The 24,995-nt window shown below is 41.4% G+C and overlaps 2 protein-coding genes across 2 annotated transcripts; both read right to left on the bottom strand.

The window, feature by feature from the left end:
• Positions 1-156: 156 nt before the first annotated feature.
• Positions 157-7,102, bottom strand: pdia3 (protein disulfide isomerase family A, member 3). Its single transcript, XM_061677816.1, has 13 exons — positions 6,793-7,102; positions 5,401-5,479; positions 5,203-5,320; positions 4,175-4,282; positions 3,549-3,678; positions 3,370-3,486; positions 3,110-3,235; positions 2,653-2,835; positions 2,413-2,521; positions 1,879-2,007; positions 1,697-1,776; positions 1,045-1,102; positions 157-767 (listed from the first exon to the last, which is right to left on the bottom strand). The coding sequence occupies exons 1-13, from the start codon at positions 6,927-6,929 to the stop codon at positions 639-641; spliced, it is 1,503 nt and encodes a 500-aa protein (XP_061533800.1). The 5' UTR covers positions 6,930-7,102; the 3' UTR covers positions 157-638.
• Positions 7,103-12,129: 5,027 nt separating this feature from the next.
• ckmt1 (creatine kinase, mitochondrial 1) lies at positions 12,130-24,425 on the bottom strand. Its single transcript, XM_061677815.1, has 10 exons — positions 24,303-24,425; positions 23,951-24,193; positions 20,469-20,667; positions 19,106-19,201; positions 18,367-18,588; positions 17,899-17,984; positions 16,243-16,366; positions 14,951-15,085; positions 14,745-14,870; positions 12,130-13,956 (listed from the first exon to the last, which is right to left on the bottom strand). Exons 1-10 carry the CDS (start codon positions 24,407-24,409, stop codon positions 13,843-13,845), a joined length of 1,452 nt encoding a protein of 483 aa, XP_061533799.1. The 5' UTR covers positions 24,410-24,425; the 3' UTR covers positions 12,130-13,842.
• Positions 24,426-24,995: the final 570 nt, after the last annotated feature.

Here is a 24,995-nt window from a genome sequence, read left to right as displayed (position 1 = left end):
CACCTGAGAATGATTGTTTCACTAAGTAAACAAAATATGCACTTGAATAAATAATTTGGTTAAAATTAACCAGGTTAACATTATTTAAAATATTAGGTACCGCTTACAAGACTGACCTGTGTGCAGCAAATGACAAATAACAGTACATTATGACAGTTGGTGCTTTAAACAAAACAGTTTGTTTTATCGTCCATTTTATTTCACAATCCTTCCAAATGTACAAAAACAGACAACAAAAAAGAAGGAATTCACCATTAACATTACCCCCCCCCCCCCCCCCCCCTCCCCCTCAAGTGACAAGTAAAGCAGAAATTGAGTGACAGTTGATGCCGAATGCTGTGCGGCCCAAGTGCATCACGAGCCGGAGAGAGATGTGGAGTAGACTAGATGCTTTTTTTTTTTTCCTTTAAAAAAAAAAAAAATTTCGGAAAAAGGTTCCCCTCTTCACTAAAGAGAAACCACTCTCTTCCTTCCACAGTATTGCCAGAGGACCCAATCAACTTGGCTTCAGCGCATTGTTATAGTTCACTAAGACAGTGGAATATAATGTACTTCTCTCCTGTTGATTCCCCTAACAACAACAACAACAACAAAAAATCCCAAGTCGCAGCGAGGATGTCACGTTCTCACTTTTCTTTTTATAGCTCAATCTTGTCGTCGTCGCTGCTCTTCTTCTTCTTCTTCTTCTTGGGCTCCTCGTCAATCACCAAGGGGTTGGACGCCTCCCTCTTCAGGTACGAAACTAAGTCGCTCACCTCACGGCCTCCCTGAGCGCCACAAGATGACAAGATTAGCACCACGCGTCACCCTATTTTCAGTGAATCGCTCCATCAAAAATTATGTGAAATTCCTTATTTATTAATGGTTAATTTTGGTGTGACTCTGAACTATGGAAATGTGAGAAATGACCATCTGAATGTGTATGTAATGCTTGTGCTTGGAATAGTAGTGTATAGTGTTTGCGGCAGAAGACAAATTTACCCAGGGGGACGAAGTTCATACTAAGGTGACATGCGGAGCTTCGGTGTGGTCGGCAGTACTTACCTCGTACTTCTTTGGCTTCATCTTACTGCCGGCTGGTGAAAAGTAGATTGTTGGGAACCTGAGGGAAGAAAGGTTTCATTTATCAACATTATCATTATTAAGATTACAATAAGGGGATCCTTTGGTTTGACTGTCCCGACACACGTTTCGAGGTGATGAATGGCGCGCAATTAACTCTTAAGCGTGCGTCAGTCTACCAATAAGAATGCACGCTCAGTTACTGCCATGACTTCCTGTTTTGAATTTGTTTTATTTTTGTAGCAGACATGTACTTTGATACTCTGGGCATTGAATCGATTTCAACTGGAATGTTCTGATTTCGCCTCTTATCCAAGCAGGCTACCCACTTAAAAATCCACAAAGTGTAAAGAAATGAGACCTGGATGAATGAGAATAATCACAGGCAAGTGTTTTTAAAGAAGTATTTACTGTAATTATGACTACTGCATCGGCATAGGTTAGTAATGGACTAGGGTGTTTGACCCTAACATTCAGGTTAATGTTCCAGTTCCAACTAATTGATTTGTTTCTTTGCAATGGAGTTCTCAATTATAGTAAATTATAAACCCAGCCACTGAGCTTGTGAAGCGGGCGGGAGACGGCGCCTTGACTCACTTTCGTTTGTACTCATGAAATTTTGCACTTGACTCACCCGCTGACTTCATAAGGCGACGGCACGTCGTTGGCCGTGGCATCCATCTTGGCGATGACCACGTTGGGATCGTTGGCGAGCTAACATGGAGAGCACAGCAGGGAAATTTGGACTCATTTGCGATATCTAATTGAAACAATTTTGAGTTTATTATCAATGTGGCTCATTCCTGCGTGTCACACCTTCTCGCCGAGCTCCGTGTATTTGGGCTCCAGGCTCTTGCAGTGGCCGCACCACGGTGCGTAGAACTCGATAAGCACGTCTTTGCCGTCGTCATTGACGATGGCGTCAAAGTTCTCAGCCACCAACACCTAAAAAAATGCATAGGAGTAGCAACTTGTGAGCACCTAGTGCCAAAACAAACCACTTTTGTAGCCCTTTTTATATTGTTTGTAGAAAATAGGTCGTTAAAAGGTACTTTGGGGTGGCAAAAAGTTGAGACTACAGCTGACTTGAACTGAAATTGAACTCCCTTGGAAGGAATTTACCTCAAGTAACATCTTTTCACACATTCAAAACAAAATGACGGTAGAAAAGAAGGCTAGACTCATCACTCAAGCCATTTAGCAGTTTTCTCAAACTCTTGGTCAGGTGACATGGATACGTTTGTTTACTAGTGTGCAATCGGAGTTTCTGCCACCCGGAGGCAAGCGTGATGTCATGGTTAAAAGGGCCATGAGGGGATCTCATAACAGTGCATGTTCTTAAAAGGTCACCTTGACAGGTCCGTCGTTGTTCTCCGGGATGGGCTCGGACTTGAGGTAACGCTTCAGTTTACCATCGAAGTAGTCCTGCAGGAAACTCTCAAGGGCTTTTCCGTCGCGTCTGTTTTGGAGAGCAAAAAGACATAAGCAGGAAATAGGCACAACTAAATAAAACCCCAGAGACCCCAATATTTTTATGCAGACAATTTTGAGAGGAAAAAAAAAAAACAACACCTTTCCTCTCCAACTTACGTAAACTCCTCAGTCATGACGTATTTGTCTCCCTTGACGGTGCGCAAGGCCACTAGCGGGAGCTCTCCATGGGCTCCGTCCAGGCCGAACTCTGACAGGTCGTGGCTGAACGAAAGCTTGTTGGCAACGGCGAAGCCGAGCTCCTTTCCCTGGGAAATGAAGCTCTTAGCCACCTTCATCACCCTGTAGACACACACAAGGCAAGTTTATATCTGAAATGATTTTCTGGTTCTGTAAAGCCATCTTGGAACTGATGCTCGAGTGGAGATGAACAAATAACAGTGGAAACCGGGCTATGTTTGTTGGGAACAAATTAAACAAATGAGTTACACTATTAATTATTCATGTGTATGTGTTTGGAGAGTGTGGAATGCCAATTCCAGGATTCAACTGTAGGAAAAAAAATGCATTTATACTTGGCAGTTTTTGGAAACCAGGAGAAACAGAATTACTACACCTATTCCTCCAGTAGTTGGAGCCTTTGGGATTTTTGTCATAATCCACATCATAGTAGGCCACCAGCAGGTCTTTCCCCTTCAGCTGGTCTTTGTTGTCGTCCGTCATGTGGGGGCAGATTCCAAAGCTGAGTTGGGGAAATGAGATGAGAGCTCTTCAGTTTGCAGTCATTGATAACATTAGGAAGCGTTGTTAATATTTATGCTTAGTGCAAAGGTGCTGTGGTCACTTCTGACAGAGTTCAAAAGGACAAAAACATACACGTTGTCCTTGATGAATGCCTTGATTTTGTTTTTGGTGAATTTCTCCTCGCCGAATTTGACCGACCCATCTTCAAACTTGTTGCCAAGTCTGGGCGGGCGGAAGAGGATGACGCCTCTGGACGTAAAAAAATAAAATAAGTTCACTGCTGTTTGGACTGAGGGAGGCGGCGCACTCACTCGGCGTCCAAGCCTTGGCTCTGGAAGAGCGCCTCGACGCTGGTGTGGGCGAAGCGGTAGTTTTCCCTCAGGTCGCTAGCGGCCTTCTGGAATTCTCCGTACGCAGGGCTTTGGTTGTCGGCAAAGAAGCCTGGCAGGAAAAGACAAGAACGGGGAATCCAGACTGAGATAGCTTTCACTTTCAGTTTTAAGGGCAGCTAGAGTTGGAAAAACGAGAACAGCTTGAGTGTGGTTAGAAGATCAACATTTGACTACAATAGTTGCAGTTAGTGACTTTTTTTTAATCCACTAAAGCACATTTATTAAGTACAGTTCAGTTGTTTAACATTTTAGTAGTATATATTGTATTTAATCCTTCAGAATATATATATTTTTTTTCAACATATAAATAATTTTAAGAGCAGTTTGTTTTTTAAATGTTATACCACAAACCCGAATTCTTCTAATGTGGGGTTCAGTTAGTTTTTGACCTGCTCAACATGTAAAGTGACATAAAATAACGTTTGTTGTGAACTGGCAGTGTATGAATATGTATAAAACGATGACTTGACCCTAGTGTCCAGTAGACATCATCACGGTGCAAACAAACAGTTCGATGAGGTTTTAAGGGCAGTGCGTAGACTCACCGACGACACTGCCGTCTTTATCTGCGATGAACTCCTCGAACGCCGCCTCAGTGGTGATCGCTACAGAGGCGGGGCCCGCCTGCTTCTTCAGGAAACTCACAATTCCGTCTGAGACAGCAAAACAAAGCATGTTTTTATAATGCAAAAACTTCATCTTAACCCTCATAGCATGCACCTTTAAAAGGTCCCCTTCGATCAGAATCTTTTTTTATCCCGTTTTATGTATAACATGGGTCAAAATGAGTGCCACGTGGTTTAAGGTTGACATCTGTGCGATTTGTCGATTAAATGCAATAATCCTTTTAACACCAAAACCACAAATTGTCGACTGTGTGACGTAGTTTTGGCAATTATTATTGAAGTACTTGCCCACTTCGTGTTGGTACCCATCCACTCAAGTAAGCTGAACGGCAACACGACGTTTACGGGTTTTAAGTGTCTCAGCCATTCAAATACAGGCCAAGTATACATATGTTGTGTTTTACATATTCCCATTTTTGTAATGAAACTGTGGATGAAATAAAAGCTTGCATTCATTGTCACCAGCAAAGATCATCGCGGCTAATTCAAGTCGCATGAATGGGAGCAGAAGACAAGCTCAAAATACCCCCCAGCCCCTTTTTTCTTCACCCATAGCCCCTCTTAGTTCATGGGCCAACAACCCCAAAGTTTGCTGAATTGGGCTTTACGATGATGTTTACATGCTGAACGTGCATTTGCGCCACATTAATGTGCTTCTCCCACTTCGGTCCTCCTCAGCGGGTCGAAGAGAGAGTTGCGAGGGGCCACGGTGATGCCCAACCTGTTGTTGTTGACGTACTTCAAAACATTTTTGGGCTGTTTATTGTCTCATTGAAGAGGTTTGTAATCGACTACAGCTCGCCGTCCTTTCAACGCCTGAGAAGACGCTACAGTACCGTGCTGAAAAATATAAATCGTCCTCGACTAGTCTTTCATCACAGTGCAGCTGATTTTAAAAAAATATGAAGTTGCAAAACTGCTATGCTTCGGTCAAAGTACCACTTTACCTGCAGATCTGGGGCCATCGTAGGGCCCAGAAACTTCTCCGCCCCTGAAGATCTTCAGGGTGGGGTAGCCGTTGACTCCGTATTTACTGCAAGTCTTGCTGTGTGCTGTGCAGTCAACCTGGGGGAGAAAAGTGAAGGGTGTTTAATGGCTGTGGCAAAAGAGTGCAATCAAAAACAGACAATTGTCCTGTTAAGCACCTTAGCCAGGGGGACGATCCCTTTCAGGCGCGTGGCTGCCGCCTCGTACTCAGGAGCGAGGCGTTTGCAGTGACCGCACCTTAAAAAGGACAGCAGAGATGTTTGAGACAAATAAAATGTGTGTTCAGCTCTCCGCTTGGCAAATAAGACTGAGGGGAGCGTTTGCTCGGCTGGGAATGTTTATACATTTCTAACAGGACATTACAATGCATTTTACGGACCTAAACTCACATGCAAGAATCCAAGGAGAGATTTTAAGGTGCTGGGTGAGGTGGGGTCATGCCTTCCTCAAGAGCAATTTGTGAAATTCAAACCATGAAACCAATTTGTCGAATTCAAACCATGGACCTCTAGTTCCCAAGTCTAATTCCTTACAGATGAGGCCCCCTTTTCATTGTTTTCCCTCTAACATACCAACCTTTAAAATCAAATTTTTAGAATACTCTTCTACAATAAAACTTGTGTAATTGACCTTGTATGGGAGTATGTCTGTCATTCGAGTAAGAATTTGAATTTCTATCAAACAACACATTTACCATCAAATTTGTGACAGTTTATACCGTCAACACATTCTGTAACTTGAAATTATGTACCTTGGAATTAAGAGAACCAATCAGTAGTTATCTTTATGTATTATTGAACAATATATTTTTCTGTTACGGTAGGACACGCAGTCATAAAATTTGCTTAGCGCTGTTCTTAATACTAAAAGACTGTTGTAAATTAATTAAAATACAAAAGGAATCATTTAAAAGTGTTATTTCTGCTGTCGTGTGACGTTTCTGAAAACAAAAAACAGTTTGTTTCACTTTCAAAAAACGTTTTAAGTTTCGTTATACGGAATAATATGTCACAACCAGCTTCAACCAATCAAAGGCAGCCACCCAAACTTCGTCGGCCAATCCGGGCGTTACAACAGCGAGTGGGCCCGCCCCTAACTTCCTAGTGCAGGTTAAACGGCGTTTTTAAAGTGCGAAAACGGCGCCGAACCTAACTTGACGTTTCGGGTTTATTGTTAAAATGCAAAAGCTTTCATTTGATCTTTCTATGTATACGAATAATCCTGCAATAAAGGACTGGTGACGGGGCGGAGGGGGGGGGGGGTTAATGTGTCATTGCTGTTACACTTTCGCCTCTAGCTAGTAGCTAGCTTGCATTTATCACGAGCTACAGTTTTGTTTTACATAAACACACACATTTCCACATAAAATAATCATGAGAAAAGGTATTATTTCAATTTATGCGTTTAAACACACGTAAGGAAGCTCGCAGAGACGCTCCATATGATGTTAGCTTGTTAACACGGACAACAAGCTGGCGTCGTTAGGTTTACGAGTAGCTCAAGAGGTCACGCGGGGATAACAATCAAACTGAAACATTCAAATGACTCACCACGGCGCATAAAATTCCACCAGGACGAGCTCCTGGTCCTGAATGCCGCTGTCAAAGTCGTCGTCGGTGTATTCGAGCACGTCGCTGGCTCGGGAGAGGCCGGCGAGCGCGGCGGCCAGGAAGATCAGCCTCAGCATCGCACTCGGTGCCAGGCAAACAACACCGCGAAAAGGGGAAATAAGTCTAGCTTTCTGTAGTAGTGGTGGTGGCGGTGACGGTTCGCTCCGGGCTGCGGATCGAAAGAAAAAGAGAGAGAAGGCGGGGAAGGATGTTGGACTAGGCCCCGGCACCGCTCCTTACCACACTGTGGCAGCCCGCTATTGGTCGAGCGGGCGTGTCGCTCAGCGGGTCCCGGCCAATCGGTGCGCAGCACACCGTGGCTTTGTCGAAAGGCGGCCAATCGGAGCACGACTAAATCAAAACTCCTCACTCGCATGCGGAAGTCGTTTGTGACGAGCGTTCACGGGTTCACTGCTCATCTTTTGAAATCCTCTCACTCTAAAGCAGTCGTCTATTGTACCTACGTTTGTACCTTTTCACCCTTTCGACATATAAATAAGTGGCTTTATGATTATATTAGTTCACTGCTCCACTTGAACTCTAAACCAGGGCCATTCCGGAATTTGCGGACATTTCTGTCCCGTCCATGAAACGTTAAATAATCCATGCACAAAAGATAGAAATGTGCTCTAGTGGTGTCAATTATAGTTGTCCCGAGACAACAAAGAACTGTAGCTCATATAAAATCTTAAATAAGTTTTATCAGCTTTTTATTTATTTTTTTCGGTATGGTTTTGTTCACATCTTTGTAATTGTTAACACATTTTGTTTTTATTTTAAACAGTGGTAATTATCTTCTGAAGTTTTGTCTGTCAACCTGCACACAATGCTGCTACTAAAACCTTTTTAGCCATCTAGAGGAAGAGAAAACAAAGTGAGCTACAGGACTCAGCAGAAATGACAATCATTATTATTAATTGCTCTGACATATGTAGACAAAGTCTTGGTGCCTATTTTTCCCATTGGGAAAAAAAAAGCTTTCAGCCATAATAAAGTGTGTTACTCAAACTAATGCATCTTAGTTGCTAATTTTATTAGCATTAGCATTGGTTTGCAACCCTGTTACTGTAATTAGAGTAAAACTAACAATTGGTATTCAAATCAAATTTTACTTTAATTGTAAAGTATTTATTCAGCAATATTTTTTATGTATGTTTTTCAGGTGCCGAAGTATATCTGTAACACGGTTGCAGCTAAAAGCAAATACATTGGATATAAAAAGTCTGCACACCTCTGTTTAAATGAAAGGTATTTGTGATATGAAAATGAGACTGAAATAAATAATTCCAAGTTGTTCCATGATTTAAAAAATATATATTTTCAAGAGGGGAAGTAAAAATAAACAACTGAGATAATGTCATTACACAAGTTTGCACACCCTCTTATAACTGGGATGTGCCTGTTCAGAATTAACCAATCACATTCAAACTCCTGTTTAATGGTGATCAGCACACACCTGGCACCATGGTGCCTATGATTAACCCCAAATATAGTTAAGACTGTCCTAGTAGATTTTTTCTGACATTTTTGCAGTAATATCTGAGAGCACAATCATGGTCCGCAGAGACGCAAACTTTGGTGTTACACTGGAGAATCGTACCACAAACACATGACTTGTCTCATATTACACACTAGAGAATCATGTCTCGTATTGTGTCATGTAACAATCCCAGTGGTGCTGACCTCGGTGGTGTGCCGATAAGTGTTTTTGCATTGTTTCAAGTTCTCAAAATGGGTATTGTAAATAATTGACCGTAAAAAAAACATTTTTATTTTTTTACATGTCAGTCAGTATTTTTTTACTTTTACTTAAGTAAAATGATCAGAGCGGACTTTCCATTCGGCAAACAAGCTATTGCCTGAGACGCTGAGATTCCCAGGGGGCCCTGATAGTTTTCCTTAATGTAGGGTTATGGTTAGTTGAAGCACTTAAAACACATTAAAAATGCTGAACCCATCATGATAATTTCGAACACTTGCCCCTCCCTTGTCTCACAATGAACTATTCTATCTTCGTACTGCGCATGTGAAGACTTGGATTCAGGAAGAGGGCAGGAAAACAAACATGTTGGCCTGTTGTGAGGAAAAGGAAGTGGAGTTATACAAGTGGAACGTGTCGAGTGCAAGGACTTTTGCCACCTCTAGTTAAAACAAAACAAAAAAAGTCATTTTTGTGGAGGATAATAAGAATGATTTCCATCTCATCTTACCTTCAGCTGCCCCCTGCTCTAGTGTGTTCCACTAACACGCGTGTGTGTGTTCACTGTGATGGGTAAAATGCAGAAAACAAATTTCGTGTGCATGCATGCATGTTCATGACAATACAGGTGATTCTTCTTCTTCTTCTTATTATTATTATTATTGTTGTTGTCCTTCCCGCTGAAACAGTTAAGGTCCACAGATATTTGGAGAAGGAGAAGGAGAGTTTTCATTTTAATATTGAATATTTATACACCACCGCAATGGATTTGAATTAAAACAAAATTGCTCTCAGCTTAAATTTACAGTACAAACATGGCAAAACCATTGAGGAGGTTGTGCTCTATAAATAAAGTTGAGGATCTTTATCATACAGTTTTTACACTGGAAAACCCAATAGCTTTATTAAGTCACGATTACAATAATGGACAAATGACCATTAGGTACAATCTAATGTGCTCAAGTCAAATTGCTGATGTTTGGCATTTACGCATTCCTATAATTTAGTGTCTACACCCAAACCCACTTTGACCCAAAGGTCTTATATTGTTTTCAATGTAATATTGTTGCGCACTTCATGCGACTTTCTTTCTCATCATAAAGCTGTGTTTCCATGACAAAAGCATCCATCCATTCATTTTCAACACCGCTTATCCTGGTTAGGGTCGCGGGACGCTGGAGCCTATCCCAGCTGACTTAGGGCAAAAGGCGGACTACACCCTGAACTGGTCGCCAGTCAGTCAGAGGGTACATATAGACACGGTGAACCATTCGCACTGTCACTGAGTGGGAACTGAACCCACGCTGCCTTCACCAAAGTCAGGCAAGTGCGCCACTACACCATCAGTGACCCATGACAAAAGCAAGTGGAGGATTTCCTGTTGTGACCAAACAGCAAATTCACCAACTAGCCAGCAGAGGGCGCTCTACGAATGAGCTGCAAGGATCACTGCACGCTTCTTCTTTTCCATTTTTTTTCCTTTTGAGGGGGGAAAATTGCAGGCCAGTTTCAGAAGAGCTGTCCTCCCTTCCTTCAGTTTATTGTAAACATTTTGGTCCAGCAGAAAGAGCAAATGAGGTTCATACATCCTGTTGAATTACTAGTATTTTTATTGCTGACTGGAAAATAAACATATGCAGTGTGAATTCTTTCTTTTGTAACCCTAAGGTATTGGTACCAGTACGGTTCATTTTCCATGCACACATATCATATAGGCTAAAAATATCCTCATAATAATTGTCTTTACCAAATAATGAACTGCAGAGCTTTTCAAAATGTATTAAATGGATGACTAAACATTATTCAATGTTTCGGGGAAAAAGGAACGAGTTCACTCGTTTTCATTTTCATTTGCTGCATTGTAGGTTCATCACTTGACTTTTTTTCCTCATGTTTAGCATGCATGATCATGAATTCCCCATTTTACGCTTTTCACTTTTGAGATTCTGCATGAGCCTTCATAGACCAACAAGTGCATGTTTCCGCATGAAACCGCGCAAATGTGGTGGGAACACAGGCAGTGCTGTTTCAAGCACCCTCTTCAACTCAGTTAACAAAAGTACCATAAAAAATATCAACATTTATGAGACATGACATGACATTTACAGTTTCCAAATTCCCCACCATTTTCCTTGATTTTCCTTGATTTAACACACCCTGTTAAATCTAAAATCGATTTTTGTAGACATGGCTCAAATTTGAGCCGTAATGGCCTCATGTGTAGCACCTGTACGGTGCATTTTAAAACAATAGAATCTTTATGTATTTTGGGTCACTTTAGAAAATAGTGTTCGAATTTCAGGGTTCAAACAAGCCCTTTAGGATATTGTTATTGCTGTCGCATTTCAAAACACGTCAAGTTGGACTCCCAACAGTATCTAAATCCACAAACTGTGACCTTGGGCATGTTCCCTGGTTACAGATGATTTTCTTCTTTGTCACCATACAGTCTCTCCTTTCTGTCCTGCCCCCATCGGAGCGCCACAAAAGTAGTCGCCATGGCAACCCGCACTTCCCTCCTCTGTCATATGTAGAACGAGGAGGAGGGGAAAGATGCTGTTGTCATGCTCACTGTTAAGCTGCTCCAACGCTTCACGTCTCCTCGGGGGGGGGGGAAAAAAACAAAAAACAAAAACACTGCACGCTTTGTTGTCCACGTCCAGACAATAACATGTTGTCCGTCTCTTACGTGGAAACAATAGTTCATTGGGAAAACAAGAGCACTCGGTGGAGAACAGACCTACGCCAAGGCCCAACAATAACGCCAGAGACATGTAGTATTTTTCCTACGAGCTTAGTGGCTACTGCATGTCGACAGGATGAGAGGATGTGACAAGCTATAGAGCTTGTTGGAGAGGCCTGTTGGTGGGTCATTGCCCCAAATGGCCCCTGATGCAAGCAGACTGTAATATCCAAAAGTTTTGGCGATGTATTTCTTACGTAATTATCCTAACCAACAAACAATTATATACTAGTATAGCCATCATTTGAAACCCCAAGTCTAGTTTGAAACTAAAATTTGAAACCCTAAAACCTGATGTGAAACCCTAGGCCTTATTGGAACCTCCAAGTCTGGTTGGAAATGCTTATTTCAAGCCCCAACCGTGATTTGAAACCCTAATCTGAAACCTTAACCCTGGTTTGAAACCTTAATCTGAAATCCTAACCCTAGTTTCAAATCAGAATATGAAACCTTAAACCGTGTTTGAAATTCTAACTCTGGTTTAAAACCCTAATTTGAGACACTATAGTTGTGCTACTGCACAGTAAAAATGCAAATACATTCTAGGATGAGCAGCAAAATTTAACAACTTCTTGCTTGGCCCAAGGTTTTGGGACACAGGTACCTTTTGTGTGATCCCGCAAATTAACGAACTAACCAACTGTGATAAAAACATGACCCGCCCCCGTTTTGTGTCGGTGCTGTTGACAAAAATGACAACAACAAAAAATCCTGGATTTTACAAAACATGGAAAAAGGGGCTACTGATTGCAGTTTATTTGACCTTTTCCAAGAGGTTACTTCAATCCTTTCCTTAGCAAAGAGACAAAAAGTAGGAGACATAATTTCTGTTAAATAGATGATTTGTTTAATAAAAGACACACGTGTGACATTCAGAGATGAGCTGCTATGATATTGCTTCAATGGCTTACAGCACAGACACCAGCCTTTGCATTTTGTAAGAGTCACATTCAGATCCACTCCAAGTGATGAGTAGCATGAGCACCATGTGATGACTTTTAATTAACATGGGGGAGGAGGTGGCATGCTGCGGGTTTGGGGGGGCTTAGAGGCAAAGCAGGTTGGATTCAGCGGGAGAAGCTTGTGGGTTTTTTTATTTCCAATTATTACATTTCAATGAATCCCACCGAAGCCCACCACCGATTTTGTGTGGCTCTGGAGTGTCAGGAGTAGGGTTGCAAAATGACGGGAACTTTCAAAGTTGGAAACTTTCCATGGGAATTAACGGGAATAAAATAGAAATTTACAAAATTGAAGGTTGGCTCTTCAGACATTCACTGCGGCGGACATTTACATACATTAACTGGAATCAGACGACGTATATATTCGTCAAGTACGTTTTTCAATAGGCAGGTGTGGGAGAGCGTCTTTGCCAGCTTGTCTGTGAAATTTAAGTTTGTAAACCACTGTAATGACTAACAGATCCCTGTAGATGGCGCCGTGGCATCGCTTTGGATTTGAGATCAGCACAGCTTTTGAGGAGAACACAAAGAATAGGGGCTTTTTCTCAGTGTTTCACGCCGATCAGGACGTAGAGAAATGCCACCACGTTGGAAGTCGGACAAGTTTAGGTACCTCACATTCGTGTAAGTATATGTTTGCTATAAACAGAGTATGTCTCGTGGTAAGTAGGAAAACGTGTGTGTTGCGATCATTATTCATGGAGTGAATGACGAACGCCATGTAAAAAAGCTACTGATGGACTTGTGCCATGCGGTCAGTCAGCATCAAAATTACTGTTCTGGTTGACGTGTTTTTCCCCCTAAAAACTTGCTTTCTCCATTGTTTGGTCAGAAACTGGTGTTTTGGGTGAAACTAATCAATGTTCTCCTGCTGGTTACGAAAGAACAGAAACAGGTGGCAACAAACATTTTGAAAGAAGAGCCGACTCTTTCTTTTGGTAGGGTCTGTGCTTATATTGTCACAATATTATTTGAAAACGCCCGGCAGTGAATGAGCTAATGGGGAACTAAAATATAGTTGGGGAAAATATAGATTTTAGCATAATCCTGACTAAAACGAGTTGAATATGAAGAGGCCCATTTGCTGAAAAGATTTTCGCAAAAACGCAGAGGCTAGGCTCAAGAGGCTTGAAGGAAGGTGCTTCTTGATTTGCATTTGGAATGGGACTTTTTGTTCTCCAATGAAATTATTGATTGGTCAATAAAGTATATTGTTGAACTATTACACTTTTTTAATGTATTATTTTTCATGGATGTCTTCTTTTGACAACAAATGTTAATATTACTGCTTACTATTCCCAAAATTCCCCATCTTAACTTCCCATGGAAATTATGCAGACGCTTTCCAGAAAAGGTCCACCCCTTTGCAACCCTTGTCAGGAGTATTAAATATGTTGCTTATATAATAAGAGAGGTGGGTGGTATATTAGCTATTGAAGAGCACTAAATGCAACACTGACATAGATATTTCTGATATATCTATGGGTACTGGGTGGGGTGTTTGTGCATGTGTGTGCCCAGGAGGTGAGGTGAGGTGAGGTGAGAATGGAGAGGGGCGCAAGTGTGATTGGTGGGGGTCAGGTGGTCTACTTGGACTGCTTGATGGGCGCGGGCACCTTGATGTCCTGGCCTTTCTCCAGTCTCTTCTCGCACTCCACCAGGTAGTTGACGCCGTCCACCACCGTCTGCACCAGCTGGACCTGTGAGCGGGAACATGGAGGATCTGTGAGGCTCGGGACCAGTCAAAAGTGTTGATGGAGGAGCACTGGAATTGGCCAAATTCAGCCGAAAAGACGGTCTGTCATTTCAGGCTTGGGCTCTTGAGTTTTTTGTGAGTGGGCATATGAATAGCATCGGTGTCGCGGTGTGATAACCCTTGAAGTAACAGAAATTTTAACACAAACGCTGGCGCAACACGTGGACCGCTAATATGACAATACTCACAGGCATATATTCTATATCCTCTGCAAAGAACAACTCATATTACGGCGACTTACAGAGGAAGAACTTATGACTGCCTCCATATTGTACTGCCCCCAGGTGGCCTAGGCGCACATACCAGAACGAGCAGCACAATGTCCATTGAATTGAAGCACAAAATGTGGCAAAACTGTTATATTCATTTACATTCAATTAAATTTTTTCATGAGATTGTTTTTATAAAGTACAATATTATAAAGTGATTTTATTTTCTTATTAAAACACACATTACATTGGTTTGTGTTTTTTTTTGGGTGTGCAGTTGGAACAAATTCATGACATTTCCATTCAATTCAATGGGGAAAGAGGATTTCGATGTATCTGAAGGCACCACTGTCATATTATTTTTGTGGAGCCTATTGTCTCTATTTGTGTTTCTGGGATTTTGTATGCAATAGAGAGCATGATTGAAATTTAACTCTCTACTTTCAAATACTTGATTGAATACAAGATGGGTCCACCACTGTCAGAATGGTTACCATATATCAAAAGTTATTTAGGGTTCTACCTCGGACTGTCCCAGGCGGTCCAGGTTGGAGATGTCAAAGGTTCCGCCCACGGCAGCGGTGTCCACGCCGCCCGTCCCTCTCTTTTGCAGACGCAGATTGTCCAGGATCTTACTGAAGCGAGAGTCCTGGAGGGGTGACGGACCAAACGAGCAAAAAAATGAGAAAAATGGCCTGCGGGTGGTGTTCTGTCCCACAGCAGAGTTACCTTGCTCAGCAGGGGCAGTTTGACGTGGACCCCCGCCCGCAGGCCAGTGCCCAGGTTGGACGGGCAGGTAAGGATGTAACCCAGCCTCTCGTTCCACATGAACTCCCAGCCTCGCTCCTGGATCAGATGCTCCACCTGTAGGCGGAAACGTTTGCGTGAGTGCAGCTCATGGAATTGTGGGAAAGTACAACAGACAGTCCATTAATTTGAAATCCTAACCCAGACTTGAAATCCTAATTTGAAACCTAACCCCGTTTTGAAACCCGACTTTGAAAGCCTAACCTTTGTGTTAAACGCCAAGTCGGGCTTGAAAGCTTAATTTGAAACTCTAACAAAGGCTTGAAACCCTAACACTGACTTGAATCCCAAATTTGAAATCCTAACACCCAAACCCAGGCTTAAAAGACCATTTCTAAACCCTTACCCTTGTTTGAAACCCAAACCAAGGCTTGAAACCCTGATTTGAAACCCGAACAAAGCTTTGAAATCCCGATTTGATAACCTAACACTGTTTTAAAACCTAATTTCAAACCATACCCCTTGCTTGAAACAGTTATCCAGGCTTGAAAGCTTGATTTGAAAACCCTACTTTAAAACCCCAACCCTTGTTTGAAATGTTACCCTGGCTTGACAGGCTAATTTAAAACCCTAACAAAGGATTGAAACCCAAACCAAGGCTTTAAAACCTAATTTGAAACCCTAACACTAGCTTGAAACCTTAATTCGAAACCCTAAACCTCGTTGAAAATTCCTAATTCGAAACATTAACACAAGCTTGAACCCCGAATTTGAAACGCTAACCCTTGTGTGAAACCCAGACCAGGCTTTAAACCCTAATTTGAAACCCTAACCCTTGTTTGAACCCCTAAACCGGTCTTGAAGCCCTAATTTGGAACCTTATCTGACTTGAAAGCCAAATTTGAAACCCTAATTCTTGTGTGAAACCCAAACCCAGGCTTGAAATCGTAATTGAAAACTATAATCCTTGTTTGAAAACTCTAATAAAGACTTTAAATCTTTATTTGAAACCCTAAGACTGGCTTGAAAAGCACATTTGAAATCCTAACCCCAAATTGGAAACCATCGATCTGTTTGAAATTCTAACTCAGGTTTGAAACCCTAACCATTTGCTCATCTGCTCAATCTCGCCTCCTCTTCTATTTCTGTCCTCCGGCACGCACACACACGCGCGCGCACGCACACACACACGCACGCACGCACACACACACACACACACACACACACACACACACACACACACACACTGAAGGAAAACACAGACTGCATCTGACCTCCTTGAGGCCTCTGCAGAACCTCTCAAACACTCGCTTCATGTTGCCTCCCTTCTCCATGGAGATAACCCTGGTGTGATCCTCCTCATTGACCCAAATCAGGAAGGTCTTGTCATTGTTGTGCCTGCACAGGAGACATGAAATGTAGCGGAGACTTGACTGTCACACCCATCACCAAAGGTGATGATGACTTGTTCGTTAAATGTGCTAATTTGTATGTTTATTTTGTCCTTCTGCTTGGATCTTGCGAGTCAACAATAAGCGATACGCATGACATTTCCCACTGGTCCCAAAGCCCTCACGTGACCTGCTGGTTGTTTAATAGTGACAGAATGGAACGGAAAGAGAAAGCGTCGGCGGCAGCTGAAAGGACTGACGGTGAAATATTAAGGGAAAGAAAGGAGGTTGGCGATTGATTCTGGACGGGTGATGCGATGCATTGGGCTATTCGTGGGTACGAGATGAAACGCAACTGGAAAAGCAGCTTTGTACTTTTACAGCACAGCTCAGGAAGTAGGAAACTGCTGCTGTAACTTTGTCAGGAGAGAAAATCCTGAAATCAACTCACTAATAGATGTCCTGGATGTAACCATAGAGTTGGTACACAACCGAAGGAGATTTCATGCAGTGACTTCTTAACAATTCTGCCCTTACAAAGACTATCATGCATATTCTAAGGCGCATTTTTGGAGCCAAGGTACAGATTTTACATTACAAAACACTCATGGCACGGAACCAAACAAAAAAGGTTGATACACAGGTTAATTATATGCTGTACCTTCTCCCTGGTGGAAGAACATTTAATTGTTATGATCGTCACTATATGTTGCTGACATAGATAGATGAACAAAGATACACTATTTGTAGTTAATCAATGATCATTACATAAACAGATATACCCCCATTCCCCATTAAAAAGACAACAATTATTATTAGAATATTTGTTTTCAATCTCCCAAAAAAAACTATGAATCTTGAAAGTACATTAAAGCACAAAGGTGGATCTGAAATAAAACAATCAAGATGTGATGAAAGTGCGGCTCTACAATCTGAATATGGCATTTACCATTTATGAAGGGCAGTCATCATAGTAGTTCTACTTCTAGGCCTTTGAAAGTATACACGTTCAAGTCAGGATCCTGTGAAATGTCTCATCCCTCCTGTATTTAATTTATCACAGTGATTCTACAAGTTTGTAGATTGTAAAAGTAAATGTTCAAAATGTACTGTAAAAACACTTCAGTTGTATTTAGCTTTGAAGTACAATATACTGGATAAGCATTTCATCTTTTAGAGCCATTTGTTTTCAAAAATTTATTTTGGTCATTTTTTTATTTCAATGTCATGTGCAATACATTTGAATAGCATTCTAGTAAAAAAAACTATTCTTAAGTGCAAAGTAAATGATGAAGCTGTGCATAATGTTACAGTGGCTACAATAATGTAAAATATACTTTTTAGGATTAAAACCTAATTTTTGATGAGCACTCGGGCCTACTACGCTATTGTATTCTACTGTTGGTCATGACAGTGGCACTTGGAGAGGTACGAATTATTTTAGGTGGTACTTGCGAGTGGAAGAAATTTGTGAAAACCACTGGTTTTCGTAGATCTGTGCTGCTGAATACCGACTGACCAAAAAGTCTGAGCGCTCACCAAATTCCGCGGGCGTCGGGCCAGTCGCGGGCCATCCCCGCACACGTCAGGAGGGGGGACACCGGCTTGTCAAACAGGAAGTGGTCCTGACGTAAATAAACACAAGGGGTTACATGTGGCAATGCCCAAAATGTCCAAACTTTGACTACATAAAGGACAGTGAAAACCACAAGAATATAAAAATTGAGTTGCGACAGTGCCATGCATTAATTCAGGCTTGACATGTATAAGAAGGAAAAGACTAAATATACAGAATATTTAATTCTTCTTGAATATCATGACTCCACAATGTTATTGGTTTGGATTTTGTTTTTGTGCAACACACAGAAGGCCGCGCATAAACGCTGCACTCATGTGATTAGCACTTGGCAGAGGTGATACGATCGATTCATTTCCATGCAGCCTCCACACTTTCAAAGATTTCCACACTGCCAAGAAGGCCATTATCTGATTTTGGTTCTTCCTCACGTCGATGAGTTGCTGCTGCTCATGATCCGTCATCTGGGTCAGGCTGTAGTACCTCCCGGCCAGATCGCCCTTGAGACCGGCGAGGGCGTCCACCACCACGCGCTCCACCTCCCTGCGCTCCGCCCGGGTGCAGGCGGGGGGCAGGCTCAGCCCGCGGATGCTGCGGCCCGTCCTCACCCGGGACGACAGCACGTAGCGCTCGTCGAAGTGGCCCGACTGGAGCTGAAACCCGGGCGGGAACATGACGTTGAAAATCTTCTGATAAACTGAATAAACCGTAAATATAAAACACTTTAATATCATTTTAAACTCATCTTCCAACATTACCGTTAATAACAAGTGAATTTTATAGATGATTTCATTTTGAAAAAAAAAATGTACGTGCGGCGAAGAGTCCCTGTAACTTCCACTAACAACCCAGGCTAATCTTAGCTTCTCCCCGAATTGCAAAGCTTGTCCCTCAGGTCGAGATGTATCCCTTCAACATACTTCCTTGACACCGTTTCTGTAAATGTGTCGACTCAGGGCTCAGTATATAGTCGTTCATTTGAGCACCTTCCAAATGGCTTAATTTCAGCATGACATGAAATGGGGTATAAAGTGTCCTATAATTCTTGATTCTTGGGGTATTTTGATGACAGCTTGTCACTGACATGTTATTGAGACGCCTGTCTCCTTGAAGGGATCAAATCCAAATAATAATGCCATGTAACATAATCTTTGAGGGTGGGCGGCACACCTTGCTGGCGTCCAGATCGGTGGGGTGCTTCATGGTTTGGGGATCGTAGCCGTTGTGCCTCTCTTTTATGACGGGGTCCAGCAGGTCCGCAAACACCTGGAAACAACACGCAATCAGTATTATCGGTAAAATGGCAGAATTTCATCCCTGTTTTCCATCAAGCAATACAGTGTCCTTTGCTAACTTAACATTGGAATGTCCAAATTTCAACAATTTTTCTCTGGCTCTTCTTTCACAGCCACTTTACAGGTGCAGCTCAATAAATTAGAATACTGTAGGAGAGTTCCTTGTATTTAAGCACTGCAATTCCAAAAGTGAAACTCATAAATTCTTCAGATTAATTCAACAGAAGAAAATCCTTTTCACAAGGCCAATTGCAACCTCATTTCCATATCAAAATGTTTTTGACTGTTTCTTATGTAACATTCAAATTTTTGGGAGGTGGTAATATGTGGGTTTTCGTTAGCTGTAAGCTAAAATCATCTAAATAATACCATTTAAAATCATAAAATACTTTTCTCCCATCTTAGTTTATTTGGGGTTAATCAGAGGCACTTTAAATCGTGTCAGGTGTGTGCTGACCCCCATTTAACATGAGTTTGAATGCGATTGCTTAATTCTGCACACATCCACATCCCCATTTATATATTTATGCACTTGTGCGACCACATTATCTCGGTCACTTATTTTTACCTCCCCTCTCAATTTTTTTGTCAACTGAGTCACACAGATTATAGGTTCAATAATAGTGGAATAATAAAAACAACATATTTATCTTTGTCTAATTTTTGTACATCACACACGCTTGACGTTTGGTAATCGTCACTTCCTTTGTTGATAGTCATATTATTGACTGTGTTGATTGTCCATCCATCCATCAATTTCCTTTCACCGCTTCTCCTCACGCGGGTCGCAGGCGTGCTGGAGCCTATCCCAGCCTATCTTCGGGCGAGAGGCGGGGTACACCCTGAACTGGTCGCCAGCCAATCGCAAGGCACATAGAAACAAACAACCATTCACACTCATATTCACACCTACGGGCAATTTAGAGTCTTCAATCAACCTACCACGCATGTTTTTGGGATGTGGGAGGAAACCGGAGTGCCCGGAGAAAATCCACCCAGGCACGGCGGGGAGAACATACAAACTCCACACAGGAAAAACCGTTGCCACTATTATTATTATTATTATTATTATTATTTTTAAGCATTAGCACAATGCTCCACTTGGACTGCGACGTTGATTCAGTGCATCTACCTGAAAAATCTACTTAAAGTACAGTAACAAAGTATTTGTACTTGTTTACTTTTCCACCAGGGTTTATGTCATTGTCAACAAATAGGTAGCGGTAACAAGAGCAGACCTCGTAGGACTCCTCGTCTCCGGCCACCATGCCGACCGTCTTGATGAAGGGGTGCCCGGGGTTGTCCACGCCTGTCTGGATGGCCTGGTCCAGCGTGTAGCCGCTGGGCGTGGCCTTATCGCACAGCTTGGCGTAGATGGCGGGCGTCAGGTGGCTGGCCATGCAGTTGTTGTGTTTGCGCAGGTCGGGGTACTCCGCACTGCGCAAACAAAACACAGCGGACACACTAAAGTGGGCGACTTCAAATAGAAGCCTCCCTGCCTCAAAGCCTCCACTTGGAAATTATAAACACCTCACCTCCAGTAAAAAAAACTCATCGGACTTTATCATCTACTTTAAAATGACTCAAATAGAGGCCTCTGAACACCAGAATAATCACTTGGTGTTAACATCCAGTTGAATATATAAATGCCTTACCTCAAATAAACAGCTTCAGGAAAAATAGGACGACCATCTTCTTTCAAGATCTTCTTTTCAATGACAGTATTTCCATGCCTCAATTAATCACTTACTGCAACATCCCCTTGAACAAACAAATGCCTCACCCCAGATAAATGGGTCCTATTTTATTTTATACACATTTCTTAACTGGTGCATGATCCACATTAATAAATAAACACATCACCTCCCCTTCATAAAAATAGGATACTTTACATTTTCATATTTCTTCAAATAGAGGCATCAATTAATCACCAGGTGCAACATTCACTTGAACAAATAAATGCCTGACCACTAGTAAATGGCTCCTTTGTTTCTTTTAGGACATTATCATCTACTATCAATTACCATATTTTCAAGAATAAAGGCCTTTTGCCTTAATCAATCACAGCGGGGTAAATTCCACATTACCAAACGCCTCACCTCCAGTAATTTTTTTTCCTTCATGAAAAATGGACATAATGTACATTAATTTGTATTTCCTGAAACAGAGGTCTCTGGGTCTCAATTAATCACCGGATTCAACATCTACCAGAACAAATAAACGCCTCGTCCCAAATAAACAGCTCCTACTATATTATTATCCATATGGATCCATCAAATGGAGCCTTTGTGCCTCAATTAATAACATTTACCTTTTTTCCCCTTCAAGAAATTGAGGACATTATCATGTACTTTCAACTACTGTATTTCATCAAGGAGAGGCCTCAAGTCTCAATTAATAACCTTGGGCAAGACCCATGTAAAAAAAAATGCCTCACCCCAAATAAACGTATAATCATATTAGTTCATACACATTTCCGCAAATTGAGGCCTTTGTGGCTCAACTAATAAGATCCACTTGAAAAAATAAACACCTCACTCCAGGAAACGGCCCCCTTTTGCTCCTTCACAAAAAAATAGATCACAAACATCTATTTTCAATTAAATTACTAGATTCCCTCAAATAGAGGCCTCCGTGCCTCAATCACCAGGTGTGTCGTCAACTTGAATCAATTAATGCCTCCTTTTTTTTTACAGGTGATTTTTATTAATAGAGTGGTGGTGTTTTAAATGTTGATTCATTCATTGGGAAATAGATGCAGGAACACAATTTGCGATACTGCTGTTATCAGACAATACAATACTCCTTTGATGCACGTATATACTGTAAATATTAAAGCAGCTTTGAACGAGCGGCTTATGGCTTTCTGCCACTGAGAGCTGACGCAGCCGTTCATTTAATATCCCGCTTATCCTGTACAGCACGTGTCAAACTCAAGGCCCGGGGCCCAGATCCGGCCCACTACATAATTTCGTGTGGCCCACTAAAGCAAATCAAGTGTGTCTAGTTCATGTTTATTGCTTAATGTATTCATTATTTTCATTTTCTCAAAAAACGTGCAGCAAAATTATAACTTGTATTTCAAGATTAATGGAGTTCACCCACTGTCACCCTTGCAAAGGTCTAATCTATGCAAGATTACACTCACAGAAAGGTAACTCTATCTGTTCAAAGGCTAATTTGAGGTAGATTGTATGCCCTTATTGAGGTTCCGGTCTATTGTGTCCAATATTTGTCTAAGGGGATTGATTTTCTAAACTGTTTGGTCTCCAGGTAGCAGGCGTCCTTTGCTCACGTTGTGACGTATGAATGATCCAAAACACACAGCAAGCAGAGGGAACTTCACCTTTGTGCAAAATGAGCACATACTATGTGTGCTACTTTTAGAGCAGGGTTTATATCTGGCTGAGAGATATTGTTTGCCTAATCTCTTCATACGTGTCACTTGGTAATGCATGCAGATGTGCCTCGGGACACGTACGCACACACATTTGTCAATACAGTGTCAGCAGAAGGCCATACAACTGTGAAAAGGGAAAAAGAACAACTACAACAACTGTTTATTTCATTTATAGCTAAGTAGGGAGACCTGTGCCATTGTCTACATAGTATGAACACAAACTGCCAGTGATAGATAGATAGATAGATAGATAGATAGATAGATAGATAGATAGATAGATAGATAGATAGATAGATAGATAGATAGATAGATAGATAGATACTTGTCAAGAACTAAGTACAGTTTAGTTGTACGCTATTTAATTTTAAGTAACTAAGTAAAAAAACATTTGCATTTAATCTTTGAGAACAGTTTGTTTTTAAAAAATTCTTTAGGTACAATTCTTATTTAACTTTGATGTGTGAAACATTTTAATTTAATCATTGTTTAGGTCGTTTTTCAGTAAACAAAATATTTAAGCCTAGTGTTAACATTACTGTCTACTGTATTATAAGGTTGGTCAGTATGATCATACTTGGAGGATAAGTAATTTTTTTTAGGTGATTGTTGGTGTAAAAAGTTTAAGAACTGTTTGATTGATAGGTAGATAAAAATTCAAATTAAATTATCACATCAGCAATATACACCTATTAATAATTTTAACAAATAAAGTAAAAATATATGGTGTATATAAATTATATAATTATAATTGTAAATTTAATTAAATAAGCAGCTTTAAGGAAGGTTAAAAGCAAAATATTAACTAGAATGCCACCATTATAAAAAGTGGTGAATATTTTTTGTTAAAATTTCTGATTCATTTCTTTCACATTGAAAATAAAGCAACAAGAAATTAATTTTACACATAATACTCAATATAAATGTCTTCTAATCTCAGTACCCTTGAATCTCAGAATGCTAATCTTAGCCCGTGGCTAATTATGACTGGTAGAATTAGCATTCCCTAGAAAAATGAGTCATTTTAAATTATGTAAACACATTTTTTTTAAATTACAATATACATTTTCTTTTTATATTTAGTCTCTAAGTATTTAAATGTATCTTTTTAAACATAGAAACGCTAAGTACCGTTAACCTAGGTCACACCTGGCCTAATTAGCACCCTTTTCACGGTTACGCATACATGAACAGACTTCTAATTAGCAGATAAACAATAGCGGGGGCCAAAAAAACAACAAAAAACCTACTAGAATGTTTACAAAAGGAATGATTTCTGCGTGTTTTTCTTCGCGGAGGGGGGGAGCCCGTAAATGGCGTCACCTGGCGGGGTACAGCTTGCGCCCCGGCGCTCCGGCGCTGACGTGCTGCCGGTGCAGCAGAAATCCGGCCGTCAGGGAGCCGCCGATCACCGAGAGGATCCCAATGTTGCGTTTGGACGACAGGATCCTGGAGAAACTGCTGGCCATTTTTGGAAATGATTTTCTGTAAGAGGTGTAAACGGGGAGAAGGAGGAAGGAGAGGAAAGCAGGTGGATTTGAGCGATGGTGCTGATGGAGAGAGAGCCTGTGAAGGAACGAAAAACGGGGAGAGGGGATAGCAGAGTGATGACGTCAAGTTAACAGTTGAAGCATGAGTGACATCGGATATGTGTTTTCAAAATAGATTTGCTCACGACACCGCCTTTTCTTTTGCTAGGTGCGTTACATCCATCCATCCATTTTCTGAGCCGCTTCTCCTCACTTGGGTCGCGGGCGTCCTGGAGCCTATCCCAGCTATCATCGGGCAGGAGGCGGGGTACACCCTGAACTGGTTGCCAGCCGATCGCAGGGCACATAGAAACAAACAACCATTCGCACTCACATTCACACCTATGGACAATTTAGAGTTGTCAAAGACGCTCTAACCAGTCGGCCACCGCACCGTAGGTGCGGTACATACCGTTACAAAATGTTTTTCTGCTGTCAACAACCAGCAATAGGTCACTGGATTAGTATTGCTTGTACGAAGACTCACGCTTTAAAATGTTGAATATGTTTTATTGTGAAAGGTTCAACACAGGAAGCTATTTTCTTATCCTGGCTAACTTGACAACTGAAGTACGTGGTGTGAATCGTGAAGCGCATCATTTGCAAATGCTACAGAAAAGGCACTGACGCTTCAAATTCAATAATTCAATATTATATACTGAATATTCAGCCGATTTACAGTCCTGTAATGGTATTTAAAAAAAAAAGGTTAGCAAAGAAGCACTGTTTCAACATTCTTATCGCAATGCATTATACGATCATTTGGTTTATGGACAAATGGGTCCAATGTCACAATTTCAATTGTTGTTACAACGGGAGGAGGCTAGCTATATAAACTA

The sequence above is a fragment of the Phycodurus eques genome, chromosome 5 (genome assembly GCF_024500275.1).
Source record: "Phycodurus eques isolate BA_2022a chromosome 5, UOR_Pequ_1.1, whole genome shotgun sequence".
In the NCBI taxonomy this organism is placed as follows: domain Eukaryota; kingdom Metazoa; phylum Chordata; class Actinopteri; order Syngnathiformes; family Syngnathidae; genus Phycodurus; species Phycodurus eques.
This window is presented reverse-complemented; position numbering and strand designations above follow the sequence as displayed.